Genomic DNA, 20,399 nt, shown 5'->3' with positions numbered 1-20,399 from the left:
GATTTGAAATGATCGAACAGAGTGGGAAGATTCTTGGTCTTACTTTGTCGTTCAGCACGACAAAGCATATGGGGGCACCTTGGAGCTCTTCCTTGAAGAGAAGAAGTTGAATGGTGGTACAAAGGACAAACTGATAAAGAGAAGCAAGCTTGAATAGTTGGGTAAAAATCATGTTAAGTTTGAGAGTAATTTAGTGTGCTGTGATTACTCCAAATGGAGTTATTGAGTTTTACCATTTGTTCTGTGGTGTATTCATCCTGAATTTTTTGCCTAAATTTATCGATTTATGGTCCATTTCACTAGGGATTCACAATACAAAAGTCTACACTGAGGATAACAGACACATTGTAAGATTTTGAACTTACAAGAAAGGGGAGCCACATGCAACTTCCAACCAATAACTACACGGAAGATGGGACTTGGTTCCCAACTACTATCATACTGTTTTTACTACCCAAGACAAAGACATGTACATACCATGTACATAAATCTAGTGTGTAAAATATGTTATGTTTGCACTTTGAAGTTAACTTTTGGGCCAAGATATTTTCCTAGACCAAGTTGGGCAAGTCTGGACATGGCAGTCCGGCATAGTTTTCTAGAAGCCAAATCAAGAAAGCGGAGAAAAAGTGAATTCTAAAATGGGTTAAATATTAATGACTTTCTTATTGAGAAAATGTGGAAACGCCTACTTGCAAGCTTATATGTTTATCACGTGCATATGCCATGTAGGTCTACTGATTTCATACCAATGATGAGATAATCTCACGTAGTTTTTTGTCACTTGGATCTTCTAGGAGATCATGCATGTTCTAGTTAACCACACTTTCATGAGGCTTCAAGGAATCCCCATGAGGAAGCTCTTGGCAATGTGGGAAGGCCTTATTTGCATAGCAAATGCCTTGGCCACATTCTGTAAGTGTGTGATCTTTATTTCCATGTGATATGATATATGTATTGCACCAGCCACACATCAGGCTAACTGTTTGTTGGAATGTAAAAACTGTGTACAATGGTGACAAACCAGGGCAGGCGAAATTCCACCGAAATATACCTCAAGTGCTCTTGTGTTCATGTTCAGGTCATGCCGCAATTACATTTCATAGATTCACAAAAAAAATTGCATTCAAGAATGTGAATACCAGTCCAGCTCAGGCTGGAGAGAATCTGAAGTTACACTCTTTGCCGAGCATCACTGAAGTATGCACTCCTTGAACCCTTTCTCCAGAGCTTCTTTCTCCAGCTTTTTCCCAATGAACACAAGCTTGTTGATTCTCTTCTCCTCAGCTCCCCAAGCCCTATCTGTACCACCCTCAAACAGGGCATGAACCGCCTGCACAAGACACAAAATTCTTCACATTCAGCTAAAAACAAGGAGTGCTGACATATTGCACTCGTTCCAAACCCTAAACATCCTATGATCCTACTCTTTCCCCTTCCAAACCAGCCCTAGAGGGTGGAGCCCTATGGCATACCTGGAAAACAAACCGTTGCTCAATACCATCAACTGACAGGACACCTTTGCAGCGGTAGATGTCATCAGCATTCTGAGATAGCAGCGTACCCAACCATAAGTTTATCTGCCCAAAATAACACAAATTTAGGCATCCGTTTCATGGCATGACACCCTTATCCAGGCCGCCCATCAGGGATGAACTGAAAGTCTTTATCATTCATCTCCCCGCTGAAATGTTGGGTCCCAACCTGATACCAACTATGCCTTCATAATGACCGGGGTCCAGCTTTTACCTTCTCCAAATCCAATGTGCCTTCACAGACAATGCTGACTGAGCCAACGCCAGAGTCATGTGCATGATGATGATGGTGGTGGTGAGAATGGCCATGCTCATGCTTTTCATGATGTTCGTGATCTGCAGCACACCAAGTGCCCACAGCTTGTTCACGTGCATAAATATGGGATGCCAAGGACACACTATAACTGAAGCACTTACAAAGAATGCTTACCATCATGACTGCAAGTAGAGTCGCACACATGGTCAGGTCCATGCTCGTGTTCCTTAGCTGACTTTTCTTCCATGATTTCTTTCTCGATCCTTACATCAACAGCCCATTAAGGATTGATGACAAATAAGTCATTGCATTTATTTCATTTCCCACACACACTCACATATACACATATGTGCATACATACAATCTGTGGGATGTATATAACCATCTGCGGTATATCCACACGAAAAAAAAAACTCTCCAGGTGAGTCACCTTTCCAGGTCGAATCCTCCTATGCCCAACACATAATCCATATCCACTTCACTATACTTGGTTTGCTTTACGCGTGCTATTTCATTGATACTCTGCATAGTAATCATCAATTCACAAAGCCACGGGTAAGAATCCTTGAGGCTTCTGCATTCTAAGCATCAATAAAGGATGCTTTACTAAAAGCCCAAGCCAAAAACTATTTTCCCAAATTCAATCTACCATAAAAAGTCGTCATCCCAATGTTTACTGGAAAAGATTAAACTACAAAGCAGTGAGTTTTTAAAGCACAGTAGTAAAAAGAATAGATGAGGCCTAACCTTGATGCGTTGGGCCAGAACTTCCAAATCCTTCACAGTCACGAGATCCACCTGTGCATGACAAGAGAAATAAGCTTCTCTCTTGATGGACACACACATTGTAACACTTATGGTCTAATAGACCCTTTGGTCTTTTGTAGACGTTAATAGAACTCTCTCTCTCTCTCTCTCTCTCTCTCAGTCAGATCGCAGAACCATGAGGAGGTCACAATGTATGGGAGGCACTTCCTAGAGCTGGGAGCTGCACGTGATCTTGTTATCTATGACGGATGTCCCGAAGGCCCTCCTCTGACGCCCTCACTAGCTTCCAAAACTCAGGAGGTACCAACAGCGTGGACTATTTGATGGGATCTCCCACGCCCCTTTGGAGCTGACAATGCCTACCTCTCTTTCCCTCTTGCTTGCGCACCACCCACCCCCATCTCACATTACACCCCGATCCATTTTGATCACGAGCTTGACCCTGTTTGCTCCGACCACATCTACCCCCCACCCGCCCTCACATCTCACAACTCACCAGCATTCTCTACACATCTACCACCACTCCTTTCATCTGCACGCAGCGATCTACCTCCAAGCCACCTTGCGGTTCCATGCCCCAGAACTACTGGTATGATGACGGTCCCCCGTCTTAAGCATGACGTACGGATTGGGCAAATCACGAAGTGCCAAGTGCAAAACAGATTTCTCAGTGCCTCACCCAACACAACAAATGGGAGTTCTGCGCTCGGACAAAGGATGAAGTATACCGACTCTTCTTAGGGCCAAACTGAAAAGAGGCTTGGAGGAACCTCCGAGAACATACTCATTGCCGAGTATATCATATGCCGAGTAGATTTCATATGCCAATGATAGCATCCCTACTAGCCTGCATGTTCAATAGAGCCCTCCGTGAAGAATTTCCACCCTCTTGGTCCACTGCCACCATCACCCTCATCCTCAAAGCAGGAGATCCACTTGATCCTAATAATTACAAGACAAGCATGATTGACCACATATTGGCCAATCTCTATGGAGCCTCAGGTCAAGAAGGATTTCAGAGAAGCTACTCTACCCTTTGCCACATCTTCAAACTCCGTGCCGTCTCAAGGAGGGTAGAGCACGACATCAGAGGATTTACTGCTGCTTTGTGGATTTCCGAAAAGCTTTTGATATCCTACCCCAAGCCCGCCTTCTACGGCGTCTACAGGAGATAGCAATCACATCAGACACGATTTGGAGTATTGTCTCCCTCTATGAGTCCGTCACTGGACGAGTGAGAGCCTACATCCAACACTATTGGTGTGAAACAGGGCTGCTCTCTATCACTCACTCTTTTTGGCCTCTACATTGATGAGTCTCGATCTTCATTGAAAGATTAGGCAAGTATATTGATCCCCCTACTATGGCTAATCTTCCACATGAACATTCTTAATCCCTGATTAGTCAGCATCAGAATCATCCTCATCAGTAGCCTCACATCAATAGCATCCTCATCATCAACAGCCATAGCATTACATCATCATCATCATCATCCTCAGCAGAAGTCTCAGCTTCATCAGGAGGATCATTCAACTTCAGCATCACCATCAGCATAAGTTTCATTAGATGGCTTTGGTGACCAGTTGGCAACCTCTACAGCAACAGTCGGCAACCTTTCTGGTACCTAGCCAGCAAGCGATCAGTTCCTAAACAATGGCCAGAAGAGTGGGCCTTGGAGTCGACTTCGATGAGTACCATTCGAACAACCGTTCTTGCTCTTGCATGCCATCATAGATGGCCCGTATTCCGTACAGGACCCTCCACCTCCACAGTGGATGGGTGTCTTTACTCGGCATGAGATCCTTCTAGCGGTCTGCGGCACTGCGGAGAGAGTCGCCCCACTCACTTTCGAGGTGGGAGAGGGTGGCCAGCTTCAGAGGACACGACTAGATTTGGATGGGCTCCAGGGATGTATTCTTCAGAGGGTGCGGGTGGTCGGCTTTCATCAGAGACAGTGGCATGTAGACCCCTCACCGGCCTCGATAGGGGAGGACTGTTCTTGGAGATTATGGGCTTGGGACAGCAGGCCTCTTATTCGCCTTCAGTGGGATCCAGGTGAGTGGTTTTGGCGAGATCCCTACTTGGCCCCTACCAGCCCAGGCATCCCCTTTTTTCAGTACACAGTGAGGCTGGGGCGGCGGATTCAGAGACACAGGATAGCGAGCACCCCGGCGGCGGCCGAGCATTGGCGGCGACAAGGGCTCTCCCCTGCCTTTCTTCGGGACTTCTGGCAGCGCCTTTGGGCCAGCTTCCGGCCCCGGAAGGTGACGCTGTTTCTCTGGCTCACAGCGCATAGAGGACTGGCTGTGGGGGCTTGGCTAGCTTTCGGCAGTCACCCAGCGTCCTGCCCTCGGTGCGGCCATGCACAGGAGTCGCAGCGGCACTGCTTATGGGATTGCCCACAGGCACAGCAGGTCTGGCAACGCGCTCTCAGGATGGTTTTTGCAGGTTCACCAGGTGAGATGCTGGTGACGTGGGGTGCGGTGGCTTGGGCCACGGACAGCGGCCCGGCCCTTGGATATGAGGACGTCCCTGGCAGTGCGACCATCCAGGTCTCTGACAGGGTGATGGCGTTGGTTCCGACGCCAGACTTCTCTTCGGCAGCCCCTCAGGAGGGGGTCGGGCACAGATGGGAGTTGATCAGCAGCATGACGGCTTGGCACATTTGGAGAGCCCGATGCAGGGAGGCCATTGACCGCCAGGCGACTCCACCGGCGGAGGTCATACAGGCCCTCTGGGTGGACATCATTCACACCTTGAGAGGACACTGGGGGAAACTCCAGGGCGACTCGGATCGCATGAGAGGGCGCCGCAAGGCTTTCCTCCGCACTTGGCAGCCTGGCCCTTTCCTCACCGTGAGGGGCGAGGATGTCACTTGGCACTACAGGCCTCCAGTTTGGCTTTTCTCACCTCCCACATGTACTACTAGGTAGCCCCCCCCAGAGAGCGGCCAGCCACGGGGGTGGAGCTCAGGAGTTCACTGTGTTTTTATCCCTCCTTGCGAGGTGAGCTTTGTAGCCTTATGGCGTTTTCTCATTAACTAAAAGAAGGATCTTTTTTCCGGGAAAAAAAAAAAAAAAAGATGGCCCGTATTCCAGATGGATGTCAAGTCTGGTTTTCTGAATGTAGAGCTTACACAGGAAGTGTATGTTGATCAACCGTCGCGATTTGAGGTTCCAAGCAATCAGGACCACGTGTATCGGCTGAGGAAAGCTTTGTATGGTCTGAAGTAAGCTCCGCAGGCTTAATACCAACGGAGTGATGAGTCCTTTCAAAAGCTTAGCCTACACCGTTCTCATGGAGATTCGAACCTTCATATCCTCCTTGAGAGGGGATTTGTTGTTATCATTGTGGTCTATGTTGATGACCTCATCATTACAAGTTCTTATTCTGTGAGGATCCGTTCAATCATGGATGCTTTGGAGAAAGAGTTTGTGATGACGAATCCTGGCCTTCTGCATTACTTTCTTGGCTTTGAGATTCGGCAGACCCCTCCGGGTATTTTCTTTTCTCGGCAGCAGTACACAAAGAAGATTCTTGACAGGTTTCAGATGACTAGGTGTAGAGCAGTATCTTCTCCTATGGATACTAGTGAGAAGCTTTCTCTTCTTGATGCTTCTCCAAGGATTGATTTGAGACAGTATCGGATTCTCGTCAATTATTTGATATGTTCACCTACTCCCGATCAGACATTTGTTTTACAGTCAACTTATTGAGTTCTTACACATCCAAGCCCCGTCAGCAGCATCGATGGTGTGCTCTCGGGGTCCTTCGGTACTTACATGGTACTTTGGACTTTGGCATCTTCTATGGCCAAGGGTGCACTCTTCTTGGATGGTCTATTCAGATTGGACTGGAGATCCGAATACTCGGCGTTCGACCACTGGTTGTGTTTTTTCACCTGGGTCAAGGGCCATTTCATGGAGCAGTAAAAAGTAACCTACTGTGGCGCTTTCCTCTACAGAGATGGAGTATCATGAAGTTTGTTATGCTGCCTATGAGGCGATTTGGTTGTGGAGATTATTAAGAGAACTTGTCTTTCCTCCTACCGGATCAACTCTTCTTTGGTGTGACAATCAGAGTTGCATCACCATCGCCAAGAACCCTGTGTTTCATGCTCGTACGAAACACATTGAGACCCAATATCACTATGTTCGTGAACGGGTTCTTGCTGGAGATTTGTGTTTGGAGTATTGTTCTTCAGTATTGTTCTTCAACAGAGAATGCAGCAGATTTGTTCACCAAGCCGGTGTCTCAAGCTTCCTTGGCTCCTCATCTTCGACTTCTCGGAGTTTGTTCAGCACCTGAAACTGAGAGGAGATGTGAGCATATTCTACCCATGTATTTGCCCATATTTGATCCCTTTTATGGCCCTTGTTTGTGGGTTGGCCACCTATATTTTTCTCCCATTTTTTCCCTTTCTTGCTCCAGTTGGCCAGCTCTTATGGTCCAGTCGGCCAGCTCTTATGGTCCAATCGGCCAACCCCATCTTACCTATAAATCGGTGGGCTGGTCTCTCCCCTTTTCACTCATTGATGTGTGGTTCATGTGTCGACACACTCTCACCTTTTGTATCTTCACGTATGGGACTAGTTTGCCTCTTGCTCGGGATTGCTTTCATTGGAGTATATTTAACTTATTAGCTTCTTATCTCTCTCTCTCTCTTGCACTCTCAGTTTCGCACACTCTAGTGCTCATCTTGCTTCCGCTCTGTGCACTCTTTCAATACAAACATGGAAACATCATTGCAAAATAAGATACATTACAAGATACACATTACACATTACAATTGTCAAAATTTAGAAACCTTGAAATCAGAATCAAGATACATTGCAAAATACTAATAGAAATGAAACTTCATGATTCATTACTCATCTAACTTTCCAAGTCTTGAGATTTGAGATTTGAGAGAGGAATGCATTTGTGGAGAGAGAGAGAGAGAGAGATGCGTAGTGAGAGAAAGAGAGAGCAAAGCATTTAAATGTTCAATGCAGACATTCAAGAAAGATGGATGGTACACGTTGCATAGAGAAAGGGAGAGTGTAACACGCAGAAGCTCTGAGAGTCTTCTTTCAGCCCTAAACACTACTGAGAACATGCTGATGCAAAACGCAGACATGAAGAGAGAGAGAGAGAGAGAGAGAGAGAGAGAGAGAGAGAGAGAGAGAGATGCTAGAAATTCAGTATATTAATATGGTACAAAAAGGTACTCCTACTTCATAAAAAAGGTTAACATCACCAAAATCTGTCCCTAACTGAGACCCTAAGGACCCATCCTCATAAAGGAATGAATGATTAACACAATGAGCACATATGCCTATTTATAGGCCTCTTGGACACTTGGAGTACTGGCCGACTGCTGGTCAACCAGCTGACTGGACTTTAAATCGTATATGTTGATGCGCCTGCAACCGACACACCTCTGGTACAGTCGACAGCAGCCTTCATGCAGCCGACAGTCCCTTCATGCAGCTGACAACATCCATCATGCTCTTCTACACGTCTGGTCCCCTTGGTCCTTCTCCTAGTCCAACACTTGCCACTTCTGCACCTCATGCTCCTAAATTCTAGTTCTAGTCATCTTTTCCTTGGCTGCCCCTTCTGGACTATCTCCAGAGAATGTCCATGGCAATTCTTGCACATGACATCCCCCTCTCCTAAACTTGATGACGGGATTCCAACTTGTTCTTGAATGACTGTCATCATCCCATTCTTTTCCCGAAGTCCCTCTGTCATCGATCCATCTCTAACAACCCTTTTCACTGAAAACCCGACCCGGTCTCCAAAACCACTCTGACTCTGAATAAAGTCTATGCATCTGTTCCATCTAGTCCCCAATCCATTCTTGCCCTGACTCTGAACACTGTCTTGGTCTTCATTCTTGAGAAATGAGTCTGACACTCTCACATCACCCCTTGGAGGATAATCCTCCCTTGGGACAGTTGCCCGAGAACCTATCTGGCTCGCAGGACTGCCATCCCCTCTGGCTTTGTGGAACACCACCAACAAACCTCCTGGGAGTTCTTCCCGATTCTGTGTTCCTTGCTTTGGGCTTCGTATCCGTGTACTTTCCTATACCTTAGACCTGTACACCATCATATGGGACTGATTCAGTGTTCAGCTTTGCTGAGCCTGATGCTCTGATACCAATGTAACACGCGGAAGCTCTGAGAGTCTTCTTTCAGCCCTAAACACCACTTAGAACATGCTGATGCAAAAACGCAGACAGAAGGGAGAGAGAGAGAGAGAGAGAGAGAGAGAGCTGGCAATTCAGTATATTCATATGGTACAAAAAGGTACTCTAGATCTACAGCCATGGGCTGCCTTCCTGAAAAGGTGGAATACACCAAAACAGTCCTATACTAAGGACCCACTCCATAAGTGAGTGAATGATTAACACAATGAGCACATATGCCTATTTATAGGCCTCTTGGACACTTGGAGTACTGGCCGACTGCTGGTCGGCCAGCTAACTGGACTTTAAATCCTATATGTTTATGCGCCTGCAGCCGACACACCTTTGGTACAGCCGACAGCAGCCTTCATGCAGCCGACAGCATCCATCCTGCTCTTCTTGGTCCTTCTCCTAGTCTAACGCTTGCCACTTCTGCACCTCATGCTCCTAAATTCTGGTTCTAGTCATCTTTTCCTTGGCTGACCCTTTTGGACTACCTCCAGAGAATGTTCATGGCAATTCTTGCACATGACAGAGAGAGAATCGAGATGCACTTACTTGTGACTCGAGAGAATGGTTCAACGACTTGAAGCCGACTAGATGTGTACTTCGAATTCTTGAGAGGATACTTATGGTTAACCACTCATTTGGGGATTCTCTTACAAGGTTGAAAAAACGGTCGTTTCGTTATCTCTTGAAACAGGAAACATCATTTTCTATAAGAGCATGTCGTTTCCTTGTCGTTTCTAGTGCTACAAAGGTGACATCATTGTTTCAGCCGTTTCTACCCCGTTTCCTTATCTTGGGAGCCAAGAAACGGCATTTTCTCGTTTCTAGACTGGGAAAAGGCCGTTTCCTGTTACTATGAAGTTTATTCATAAATATATCATCTTGGTAGTTAAACCATCGAACTGAGTTTCTATCACTTCTTTGAAGGAGAGCCTCTTCCATGATGAAGGCTAGCACTAAAGAGCGTGCATGTGCACACATACACATGGTGGCTGGTTGGGTAAACCACACAGGGATTCGACAAAAAAATATACCAATTGACAAAAAAACAAAGTGTGACCTTGACCTCATGAAAGTCTACTCTCAAAGCTTCAAAGCTTCAAATCATCAACTCCATCATGCATGGCATAGACTACCCCCACCCATGTCATCATCTTCCACAAGTAGGTGCACACTCATGTATAAAAATATGCCGCCTTAATAGACAAATCTTCATAGATGTGTTAGAAGTCATCTCCTGTCTATACATATACACCAAGGCCTTTGTTGTGGGTGTGCCCGCCCGTATTAGGTGTTTTCTCATTTTTCCACTCTCCGTATTTTCCCCCATTTTTTCCCTTTTTTTGTGGCTTGGATGGCAGTCCTGATCTGGCAGGAGGCTCTATCTTTTGGCGGACTGTACCTGCAAGTACCCGACTTCAGTTTTGTGCTGGCCGACTCAGGATAGCTGGCCGACTCAGGATAGCTGGCCGACTGGTATATGTGGCTGGTCGTGGAGATTCAGAGCCTGTCAGCTACCTCTGTTGCAGAGGCCGACTGCTGTATGGGGGCCATATAAAATGGCCCCACAATCCCCTTGCCACATTGTTTTGTATTTGGGATCTTCTTTGTGTATATAGAGCAGAATTACATCTCTCTCTCTCTCTCTCTCTCTCTCTCTCTCTCTCTCTCTCTCTCTCTCTCGTGCTGTTTTTTTGCATTGCGTTTGCTCGTGTTCCCAGATTTGGTCATCATCTTCGCTGCGTATTCTGACATGGTAACAGAGCCCTAGGCTCTTGAAGGTTCTTGGGATTTGTGTGAGCAAGAGGGGGACTGTTGCGTTGTTGATTGGTGGACTCTTCGGGACTGTTTGGGAAGAGAAGCAAGAGAACGGCGGGCTAATTTGCTGGACAGCCACTTGCAGGTGTAAGTTCTTCTTTGTTCCCACCCACCCACCCTTTTCAAATTACATCCCCGCAATGGCAGATTTGTTAGAGATGGCCAAAAGGCATGTGAAGATCCCTACACTCCCCACATTCCCGATGGACCGTCAGTTGGATGGGAACAACTACGGCATATGGAAGGTTATGATGGAATCTGTTCTGGAGTCATACGACCTTGCTGATTTCATCATTGTTGGGGTTCCACGGCCGGAAGTAGAGGAAGGGGAGTTACCGTCAACCCAAAAGGACCGGGAGGCACAGGCATAGTTGTGGGATCGTGTCAACGCCAGGGTCCGTTCATTTATCTTCCTCAACTACACACCGCAAGTAATCAATCATATCAAGCATATGACGTTGGCCAAAGGTATATGGCAGCATTTGGCTTCTCTTTACAACAGGGTATCGCCCATGAAGAGGATTTCCTTGGAAGTACAGATGCGGGTTATGAGCCCGGCAAAGTCGTTGACGATGCGGGAGCATATTAACAAGTTGCAAGCTCTTCAGCAGGAAGTTCTTCAGGCTGGGAAGGAGATATCATCAGAAGACATGGCCATAACGTTGCTGTCGCATTTGCCCTCTCAGTACTCAGCATTCTACTCGTCTTTGATTACCAGTGGGTGGCAGGTGAAAGAATGTGCACAAGCGGAAGCAATGAACATGAGAGAGAGAAAGATTGCAAGCAAGAACTGAGCTTTATTAGCTTGAGGTTACAAAGTACAAGAGCCAGCAAATAGGGCACAGAATGATATAATAGAATGAATAAGGGAGCAACTCTTATATACTTGTGCATGAAGCAGTCGGCTGTAGGAAACAGGCCGACAGCTCCACAACAGCATGAGAGATGCAATATTTTAACACCCCCTCTGCATCTTGAAGTGTGCAAAAAAGTCAAAAGAAAACTAATAACGAAGGTGCGACCATGGACACCTTAGCATGGCCAGTACTGAGTACACCTCGAAAAATGCACATGTCAGCTTGTTGTCTTCAGAGAACATAATGCCACTATAAAGAGCAAAAGAAAATCTGCTTGGCTCCAAACTCAAAGTAGAACTATGAACACATCACATCCAATAACCTCGAACAAATGAACATGGAACACATCCTGTCCATAGTCTCTGCTAACCAATAGTTCTGGCACTCATCCGAACCATGAAGAAAACTTGGTTGATCCTGGAACTCATCCGGACCATCAAGTGAACTTGCCTGTCTTTAAACTTGGAACTCTGACATACGGGTCCCATGCTCCAGATTTAATATAAGAGAGCTTTTGAAAGCCCCCTCTCTTGCCCACAAGCCATTTCTGGAAGACAGCACGTGGGGGGATGCCCTTAGGATCAGAGCAGGATACCAGTCATGTTCTCTCCACGCTGTAAGGCCTTGGGAGAGCTGGGGTTGTCACTAGATGAGTCTGTGTCAATGTCATGTGACTTGTCTTTGCCCTTCTTTGAAGACTGGCCCTTGTCCTTGGCTTTGCCTTTGTCCTTTGATTGACAATCCTTTGACAGGTGGCCTTTCTTCCCACACTTGTAATACCGACTCCGAACTTTCTTCTGCACCGTCGAGAGTGCCTGATCAGGTCCAATAGACGATGAAACTTTCAATTTCCCCTAAGAAACTAGGATGGATTCCTCTTCCAAGAGGAGAGTACACAGATCATCAAACTCGAGGGAACGTGTTGTGATCTGAACCCGCAAAGCTTGGGAAACCATGTCATAATCTACAGGAAGCCTGATGAGGAGGAGAGCAGCTAACTAAGAAGAGGTCAGGACAATACCCATTGCCACTAACTGGTCATGAATTACCTTAACCTTCATCACAAAAACGACTGCATGGAAGTCCCTGCTGTAAACTCCAGAGAAAAGAGCTGACCCAATAGGTTGACAAACCGCATTGTAGAGTCCTGTGCATATAGGTCTGTCAGCTTTCTCCAAACAGAAGCAGCACAATCCAATGTTTGCACGACGGGGGAGACCTCTAGTGAGATGGCTCGAACAAGTGCAGAGTGAGCTTTTGAGTCTTGATTCTCCCAAGCTGAAAGTTCGGCAAGAAAGACATCCTCCTAGTCCTGAGTCCAATTCCTAGAGCTGGTAGGGCGTTCGAGCTTTCATTCATGGCCCTGAACAATCTCCGAGAGACCCTTGTGTGTGAACCAGACCTTCATCTCTAGCTTCCAGTGATCATAGTTCGTACCACTGAGCTTGTCCTCCTTGTTCGTGCAGGGGGGGACCCATGTCTGCCTCAAAGAAGCTATGTCTCAAACAACCTCTGTAGCTAAGCAATCCACGTACTCTCTCAAGCACCTTTGCACACAATCCAACTAGGGACTAATAGCCCCCTCTGAAGATGCAGGCTGGACAGCAGCAAAAGAAACGCAAACACACACCCTTGGGAACCTCCTACCAGAAGAGGGAGGGGATCTTGGAGGAAGAGGAGCTGATGTGCCACTTGTCTGATGCACTTACTGAATCTGTAGCTAGAACTCTTGCACTTGCCTCTGTAGAAGAAAACGCAGCCGGGGGGCTGGCCGACAACAGTTGGAGAGCTTGTAGAGCAAAAACGCAGCTAAGAAAGAGAAATGCAGCCACTATTTTGAAGGATCTACAGCCTGGAGAATCTAGGGAAGCAGAAAACGGGAGGAACAGAATGTGCAGCAGCCAGAGCCTAGGTGAATGATACCATGAAAGAATGTGCACAAGCGGAAGCAATGAACATGAGAGAAAGATTGCAAGCAAGAACTAAGCTTTATTAGCTTAAGGTTACAGAGTACAAGAGCCAGCAAATAGGGCACACAATGATATGATAGAATGAATAAGGGAGCAACTCTTATATACTTGTGCATGAAGCAATGGGCTGTAGGAAACAGGCCGAAAGCTCCACGACAGCATGAGAGATGTAATATTTTAACAGCAGGCTCAGCACCATTACTTGGGAGGAGCTTGTGCCCATGGTCTTGGACCAGGAGGAACGATTCACGAACCCTCCTCGAGGCAGAGGTTCAGAGGCCTTAATTGGCCGTAACAAGGGCAAAGGAAAGGCTTCAACAGAGAAGTCTTCTGAACAGAAGTCCGACGCTGACCACGAGAAACTAAAGGCAAAGAGGACCTGTAATGATTGTAGCGAGAAAGGCCACTATTGGAGGCGGTGTCCCAAGCGGAAGACCGAGAAGGGTGAAGATTCCTCATCAGTAATCATGAAGACTCCGACTTTTGTGCACTTGGAGGTGATGGACACCAATGTTTCATTTTCTTCAGGCAAGGAGAAGGTTAGAGGACTCTCCAAAACGGATACTCAGGAGTGGATTCTAGACAGTGGTGCTTCCAGGCACATGACTCCTTCCCGTTCAAATTTACAGGATCTCTGTAGGTATTCTGGTCACATTCTTACTGGGGATACATCCACTATCCCAGTTCACAGTGAGGGCAGGTTGGAGATAGTTCCCGATGGCAGAGGGGGGAAGCATACCTCCCAAGTGTTGTATGTTCCATCACTTGGTTTTCATCTGTTGTCAGTGCGTCAGGTTTGCAAGACTGGCGTACGGGTGGAGTTTGATGAGCATTTTGTTGCTCTCCGAGACAAGGCAACAGGCCAGGTAATTTGGGAAGGCGGAGTGGAGAATGGAGTTTACAAGCTTTCAGCACTCTCTCTCCCAGGTCCTCAGGTTTGTGATGAGTGGCAGTCTAGTAATGAACACTTAAGTGTGGATACGCTGCAGGTGCAGGCTTTCCCGGACCAGATGGTGGATAGCTTGACAGTTGATGGCAACGGTTGGTAGGAACTTTCCAGTTCAGATGTTGGTAGTTCTTGTGTTCGTCAGTCAAAGGAGACTTTACAGGTAACTTATGCTCTGATGTCTCGTAGTATTCGGGACAAAGAAACTCCTGTAGATAAGGAAGTTCTTTCCACGGGACCTATTGGAAAGCCAAGCAGGTGGCAATTGATTACTTGCAGAAGGAGGTGGATGTTGCACATTCTCCAGGCTTTGTGGTTCCGGATTCAAAGAGGGTGGTTGACAGGTGTCAGAAGGCCTTGCGTGGTCTTCAGCAGGTTTCCAGGATTTGGCTTTCCACCGTAATAACAGGTGTTGATCCTTGTGAGCAGTGTGATGCCTCTTTGACTCAGAAGCAGAATGGTTCATTGATTTGGTTGATGGATACCAGATTGGACGAGAGCTTCCTGATGAGGCAGTTAAGCTCATGGTTGCAGATGAGGCAGTTAAGCTCATGGTTGCAGATGACTCCTTGGGAGGCAGGATTGCGTATCTTGTGGTTTTTGCGGCAAGGATCATGGACTCTTTTACACAAGAGGGGGATTGATGGATGGAGTCCGACTCCACGGTTGGAGTGACTCAGATTGGGGAGGAGATCCAGACACGAGGAGATCTACTTCAGGCCCAGGAGCAGTTTTATGGAGCAGTAAGAGGCAGTCATCTTTTGCCTTGTCGTTGACAGAGGCAGAGTACCGGGCTGCTTGTGATGCTGCTTGTGAGGTAGGTTGCACGGCAGGATTGGGCTTTCACTGGAGGAACCCACAGTCATCCAGAGGCACTTTGTTCGTGAACAGTTCGTTGGTAATGACATCTTGCTAGAGTTCTATTCGACGGAGGACAGTATGGTGGACCTCCTTACGAAGTCGCTATCTCAGGATTTGCTCAGGCGGCACCCCATCTCCCTGTGGTTGGTTTCACAGCTAGGAGCTGAGAGGGGGTGTTAGAAGTTATCTCGTGTCTATACATATACACCAAGGCCTCTATTGTGGGTGTGCCCGCCCGTATTAGGTGTTTTCTCATTTTTCCCCACTCTCCGTATTTTTCCCCCATTTTTCCCATTTTTCTATGGCTTGGATGGCGGTCCTGAGAGCTGGCAAGAGGCTCTATCTTCTGGCCGACTGTACCTGCAAGTACCCGACTTCAGTTCTGCACTGGCCGACTCAGGACAGCTGGCCGACTGGTATATGTGGCTGGTTGTGGGCCTTGCCACATTGTCTTGTATTCGGGATCTTCTTTGTGTATACAGAGCAGAGTTACACACCTCTATCTCTCTCTCTCTTTTGTGCTGTTTTTCTGCATTGCGTTTGCTCGTGTTCCCAGATTTGGTCATCATCTCCGCTGCATATTCTGACAAGATGAACCATCCAACTGAGTTTCTATAACTTATTTGGAGAAGAAGGTCAGCCATGATAAAGGCTAGCACTAAACAGAGGGCACACACCACTTTGGATAGAAAGAATTCATATAAAACAACTAGCCACAACTTGGGACAACTTCAGAAGAAATCTAGCACATCCAATAATATGGTAGCTGATGTGCAGATCAAAGTTCAAGCCCCGGTGCACCTTTAGGACACCCAAATAATCAACCAAAGAGGGTGCACCTTTGAGACAGCCTCTTTTTCAAATAATAAACAACCCAAGTCTCGAAGTTTAAAATTGAACCTTGTTCAGAAGAATACGGTCAGCATAAGCTATTTGTTGCACTGCTTCATTAACCACTCCTTCTGGCTTCTTCTCATCGAGATGCTGTGGAGCATGTTTTGCATCCACTAATGTTAACACACCATCCAGCCTGACATGAGGAGCCAGCTGCTCCTCCATGTAGAAGGTTTCAATGATGGGTGCTGGATTTGCTAGACCTGGAAACACGATAAGTATAGATTTAGATCGCATTGAAAAATTCTATAATCAGTCTTACTTTAAGCTAAACCAATGAAAAATGCCACTACATTGAAATAGGGTAACTCAATGTCTTCAACTCTCAAGCATGGGTGCATGCAAGCGTCATGCGCGAGTGGGTGCTTGTCCACAGAGCATGGAGAGTTTAACCTTCTCCCGCTTATACTCCTAATGGAAGTAAGGGTGAGCCAACCACTGCATCAAATTAGTTTCAACCCTTCACTCCCTCTCTGCTTGTTGAATTACTAGCATCTATACAGAATTCAAATGAACCAATCCAAGAATATACTTTCAATCTCTTTTTTCTGCATGTATAGCTCTTAGCAGTAGCCTTGCAAGCTGGAAACATGACAGTTCTCGAGTTAAGTATCACAAACCCTTGCAAGTGTAAAGGCAAATGAAAAAAGCGCTGCGCAGCTTTAAGGGTCATAGTGAAACACCGAGAAGGCCATGGGCAACATGGTCATCCAGTATTACAAAGAGCCTCTGCTCCTACTCTTTCATAACACAAAACAACAACCAACACAGCACGCAGCACCATGTCAACCTTCAGGAGTACCTCCCCATGCAGAAATCAGCTACAGAAAAGCAACATGCACAAGCACCAAAGCTAAGGATACAATTGATCGGATCAAGGAGAAAACAGTCTCGTACCAGTGGTCTCAATCAGAATGTGATCGAACAAGTCCCTTTTAGTATTCACCAGCTCAACAATCATCTGCACAAGGTCACCTCTCACAGTGCAGCAAAGACATCCATTACTCAGCATCATTATATCCTCCTGCCCAGCCTTTTGAGCAGCAACCAAAGACCCATCTATGTCCACTTCACCGAACTGCCAATGATTTCAAGAGATCTAGGTCATGTACTTCCAAATGCAAGCGTCATAAGAGAGGCTAAAAACTATCAGCATATAAAAAGGTTAAAGTACATCTGCAGCAGTGAGAATGGCACAAATTTTGGGAATGAGGTCAAGCTATATAGCAATTGTCAACATTACAAAGGGACTTTACACAGATAGCCCGCCCATCAAATGGGCAGGGTAAGGACAAACAAGCTTGACCATCCATCCATACTTACAGTAAGGCCCTAGAACCATCACATGAGCAGGGTAAGGACAAACAAGCTTGACCATCCATCCATACTTACAGTAAGGCCCTAGCATATGTAAAGAGGCCATGAATATGTACAGCTACACACCAAGCACATCTTGGGGTGTAGATAAAAACCAATCATAGCATGTGTGACAGTCATTTTATACACTTCTCCCACTGCTCGTCCCCCAATAAGAAATTGAACTGCTGCACCAATATTCCCAGATATCCCTTGCCGTGCAACCCTCCCATCGCCAAACATTACCACGAGGTGATACACTTGAAGACCCTATGGTTCATACAACTGCAACAAACCAACTGAGACTGGATTCCTAAGAGCTAGACTCAAATCAAAGCTCTCTTGAGACTTGGCCATTCACCCCTAGTTAAAAAAATCTGTTAAATTGAATCACACAAAATTGCTACTGCTCCGCGCGCCAGCAAGACACATGCAATTGTACAAGCAGAGGTCCTCCCAACTCTATAGCTTCACCACTTACACTCTTTCATGACCCATATTCCTGCCAGCCGGCTCTTGCCCAAGAGGTTGGCTAGCAACCAACCCTACCCAAGAGGTCATGAGTTCAAACCCCAATAACTCCTGAAAAAACCTACCTGTTCCTTCCAGTCCCCAATTTCAAACCATGCAAAGAAGCCGTGAGCTCGAGGAGTAGACCACAAAAACTAGAAATTCAAAAAAAATGTCCCACATATGAGAAAACTCTCAAATGAACATAGCTCATGCAAACTTTTTCCATCAAAAAGATAGAAATTTAAAAAGATGCCCTGTGTATGAGAAAACTTTTAGGCGAACCTACCTCATTTTCAATCACAGCAAGCCTTTTTCCATGATCTGCTTTCAAGACATAATTCAACAAGGTTGTCTGCATTCACAAGTCTAAAAATCAGTAATGGAGCAACCAAAGTACCACATTGCAAGCATAACAGCAAAGATCTGACTGAATGCCAAACCCTCCTACCATTATACAGATTCCTGACCTACACATGGTGAAAAAGCTCTTGTTGTTGCCAAACCCACCTACCACTATACAAAGAATACCTAATCCAAGGTACACAATGTAGTCAACATCATTTCTGCACCCCAGCTTGAGTCAACTTCACGGCCCTATGTGGACACTCGCTCTAATGCACCAGGCAACCAGGCTTTGCAGTGGTGCCTTCCCACTGTGCCACCTCAGCACATTCCTGCCCCACTTCTAGCCTTTTCCACCCATGCGAGGGCCGTCCATGGCTATGATTCAATGGCAGCAATGGCCTTAGGCTGGCCCTACCTATCCCTGCCTATTCCCCTCCCCTTATCCCCTTCCCCAACACGATCAATCCTTCCTTGCCCTCTAATCCCCAAAACTATGCCTGTTTTGGCATTCGTATTGCGCTGCAGCTAGCGGAGCTGTTACAAGCGTTTCTGCCCTGAAACCATCCTAGATTGAGACACTGTAGTTGTAATAATCAGAAGTGAAGCGCTTACCTTGCCAGAGCCGAGAAAGCCAGTAATTACGGTGACGGGGACTCGGTTGTCATCGCCGGAGGACTGCGAAACGGGGTCCTGAGTGCTGGAGCTCGCAGAAGCAGACAAGAACCTCCTCCTGCTACTCCTACCGCTGCTTCTGAAGGAAGAAACCCGAACCGTAGCAGAGAGCGAGAGGAAGGACGAAGACGAAGAGGAAGACGAGAAGAAGAAGACTTGCGGCCTACCGTGCGTTCCCGACGCTTTCGCCGGAAACAGAGTCCTCGAGAATACCGAGCAGCGAATTTCATGAAACGAAGACTTCAGAACAGCGGCCATTTCCTGCCGGACGACAGTTCTCCACTCTCTCCGACAGCGGTGTTGAGAGAGCAACTGCGTGTCTTTTTCGCTCGTTAGCTTTGCAGCAGCGTTCCAATTTTAAAAACATAAACCTATGCTATGTAGGGGAAGATATTTTTGTTTCTCCACCCAAACCCTAAGTTCTAACCTTTGTTTACGAGAACATCCTTTTCTTTCTTTTTTAAATATGAGTTGACTGAACTCGTCTTTTTCCTTGGAGCTCTGAATATGCTCCTTTCTCTTTGGCAAATTCTAGCTCTCAGGCATGACATTAACTTACCGTAGTGATGCTCCAAAATTTCCATTAAAATATTTTGTGGAGCTAGATTTAGAGAGAGAGAGAGAGAGAGAGAGTCCCTTTGTCCCTTTGTTGCATAGAGAATAGAGCCATAGAGCTTCGAGAGAAAGAGACTCTCTTCGTTGCACAAAGAAAGATAGTTATGCTGTGTGTGTTATATATATAGAGTTGCTCCTCCAAGAGGCGAAACGACTACAAGAGATCAGGGTCATCTCTCTTTCACTATCTCTCTGTCTCCCACTATCACTCTATTCTCAGGGTCATCTCTCTATTCCCTGTCTCCCACTCTATCTTGCTATTCCCTCTCTCTCTCTCTCTCTCTCTCTCTCTCACTCAATGTCTCCCACTATCTACAAGAAACTAGGATTGGCCACTCAAGGCATGGAGTGACAACATGGGTGTGGGTCACCATCCTCACATCTCATATGGGAGAAGTTCACCATGAAAGCTTGGGCATGAGAGCTCCAACAAAGATAATAAAAAATGATCATAAGTTGTGTGTACAATGCCCATGAGCCCTATGTGTCCTATAGCCCAAGACACATATGTAAATGACTCTAAACCCAAGTGCCTAGGCCCCATCCCCCATGTGCATGTGACACTAATTCTACTTCGTTACAAACCATCCCCTCCTACAATAATTTCATCCTCGAAATCGAAGGGTGGTCGTGCACAAGGATATACAAAAGGCTATATACAAAAGCCAAAAATGCACTCATGGCCTAGATATATTCGGCCATCAAACATGTCCACGATGCCCACCCGGATCAAATGGAAAAGATATGAGGGTGTCGTTGACGGTGAGGCTAGTGATAATGATGCCTGGATCAAATGGAAATCCACGGCA

At 46.4% G+C, this 20,399-nt stretch overlaps 1 protein-coding gene across 1 annotated transcript; it reads right to left on the bottom strand.

Moving 5' to 3' along the window:
* Window positions 1-634: 634 nt before the first annotated feature.
* On the bottom strand, window positions 635-19,338 carry LOC147610626 (uncharacterized). Its single transcript, XM_086786127.1, has 10 exons — window positions 18,916-19,338; window positions 18,245-18,310; window positions 16,987-17,167; window positions 16,096-16,292; window positions 2,539-2,589; window positions 2,222-2,313; window positions 1,966-2,054; window positions 1,750-1,871; window positions 1,476-1,580; window positions 635-1,333 (listed from the first exon to the last, which is right to left on the bottom strand). The coding sequence occupies exons 1-10, from the start codon at window positions 19,231-19,233 to the stop codon at window positions 1,193-1,195; spliced, it is 1,362 nt and encodes a 453-aa protein (XP_086642253.1). The 5' UTR covers window positions 19,234-19,338; the 3' UTR covers window positions 635-1,192.
* Between the last annotated feature and the right edge of the window lie 1,061 nt (window positions 19,339-20,399).

This window comes from Cibotium barometz, chromosome 49 (genome assembly GCF_041138505.1).
Source record: "Cibotium barometz isolate CiBa-2024 chromosome 49, ASM4113850v1, whole genome shotgun sequence".
NCBI lineage: Eukaryota > Viridiplantae > Streptophyta > Polypodiopsida > Cyatheales > Cibotiaceae > Cibotium > Cibotium barometz.
Note: the sequence above shows the minus strand (reverse complement) of the source record. Positions and strands in the feature narration are given on the sequence as shown.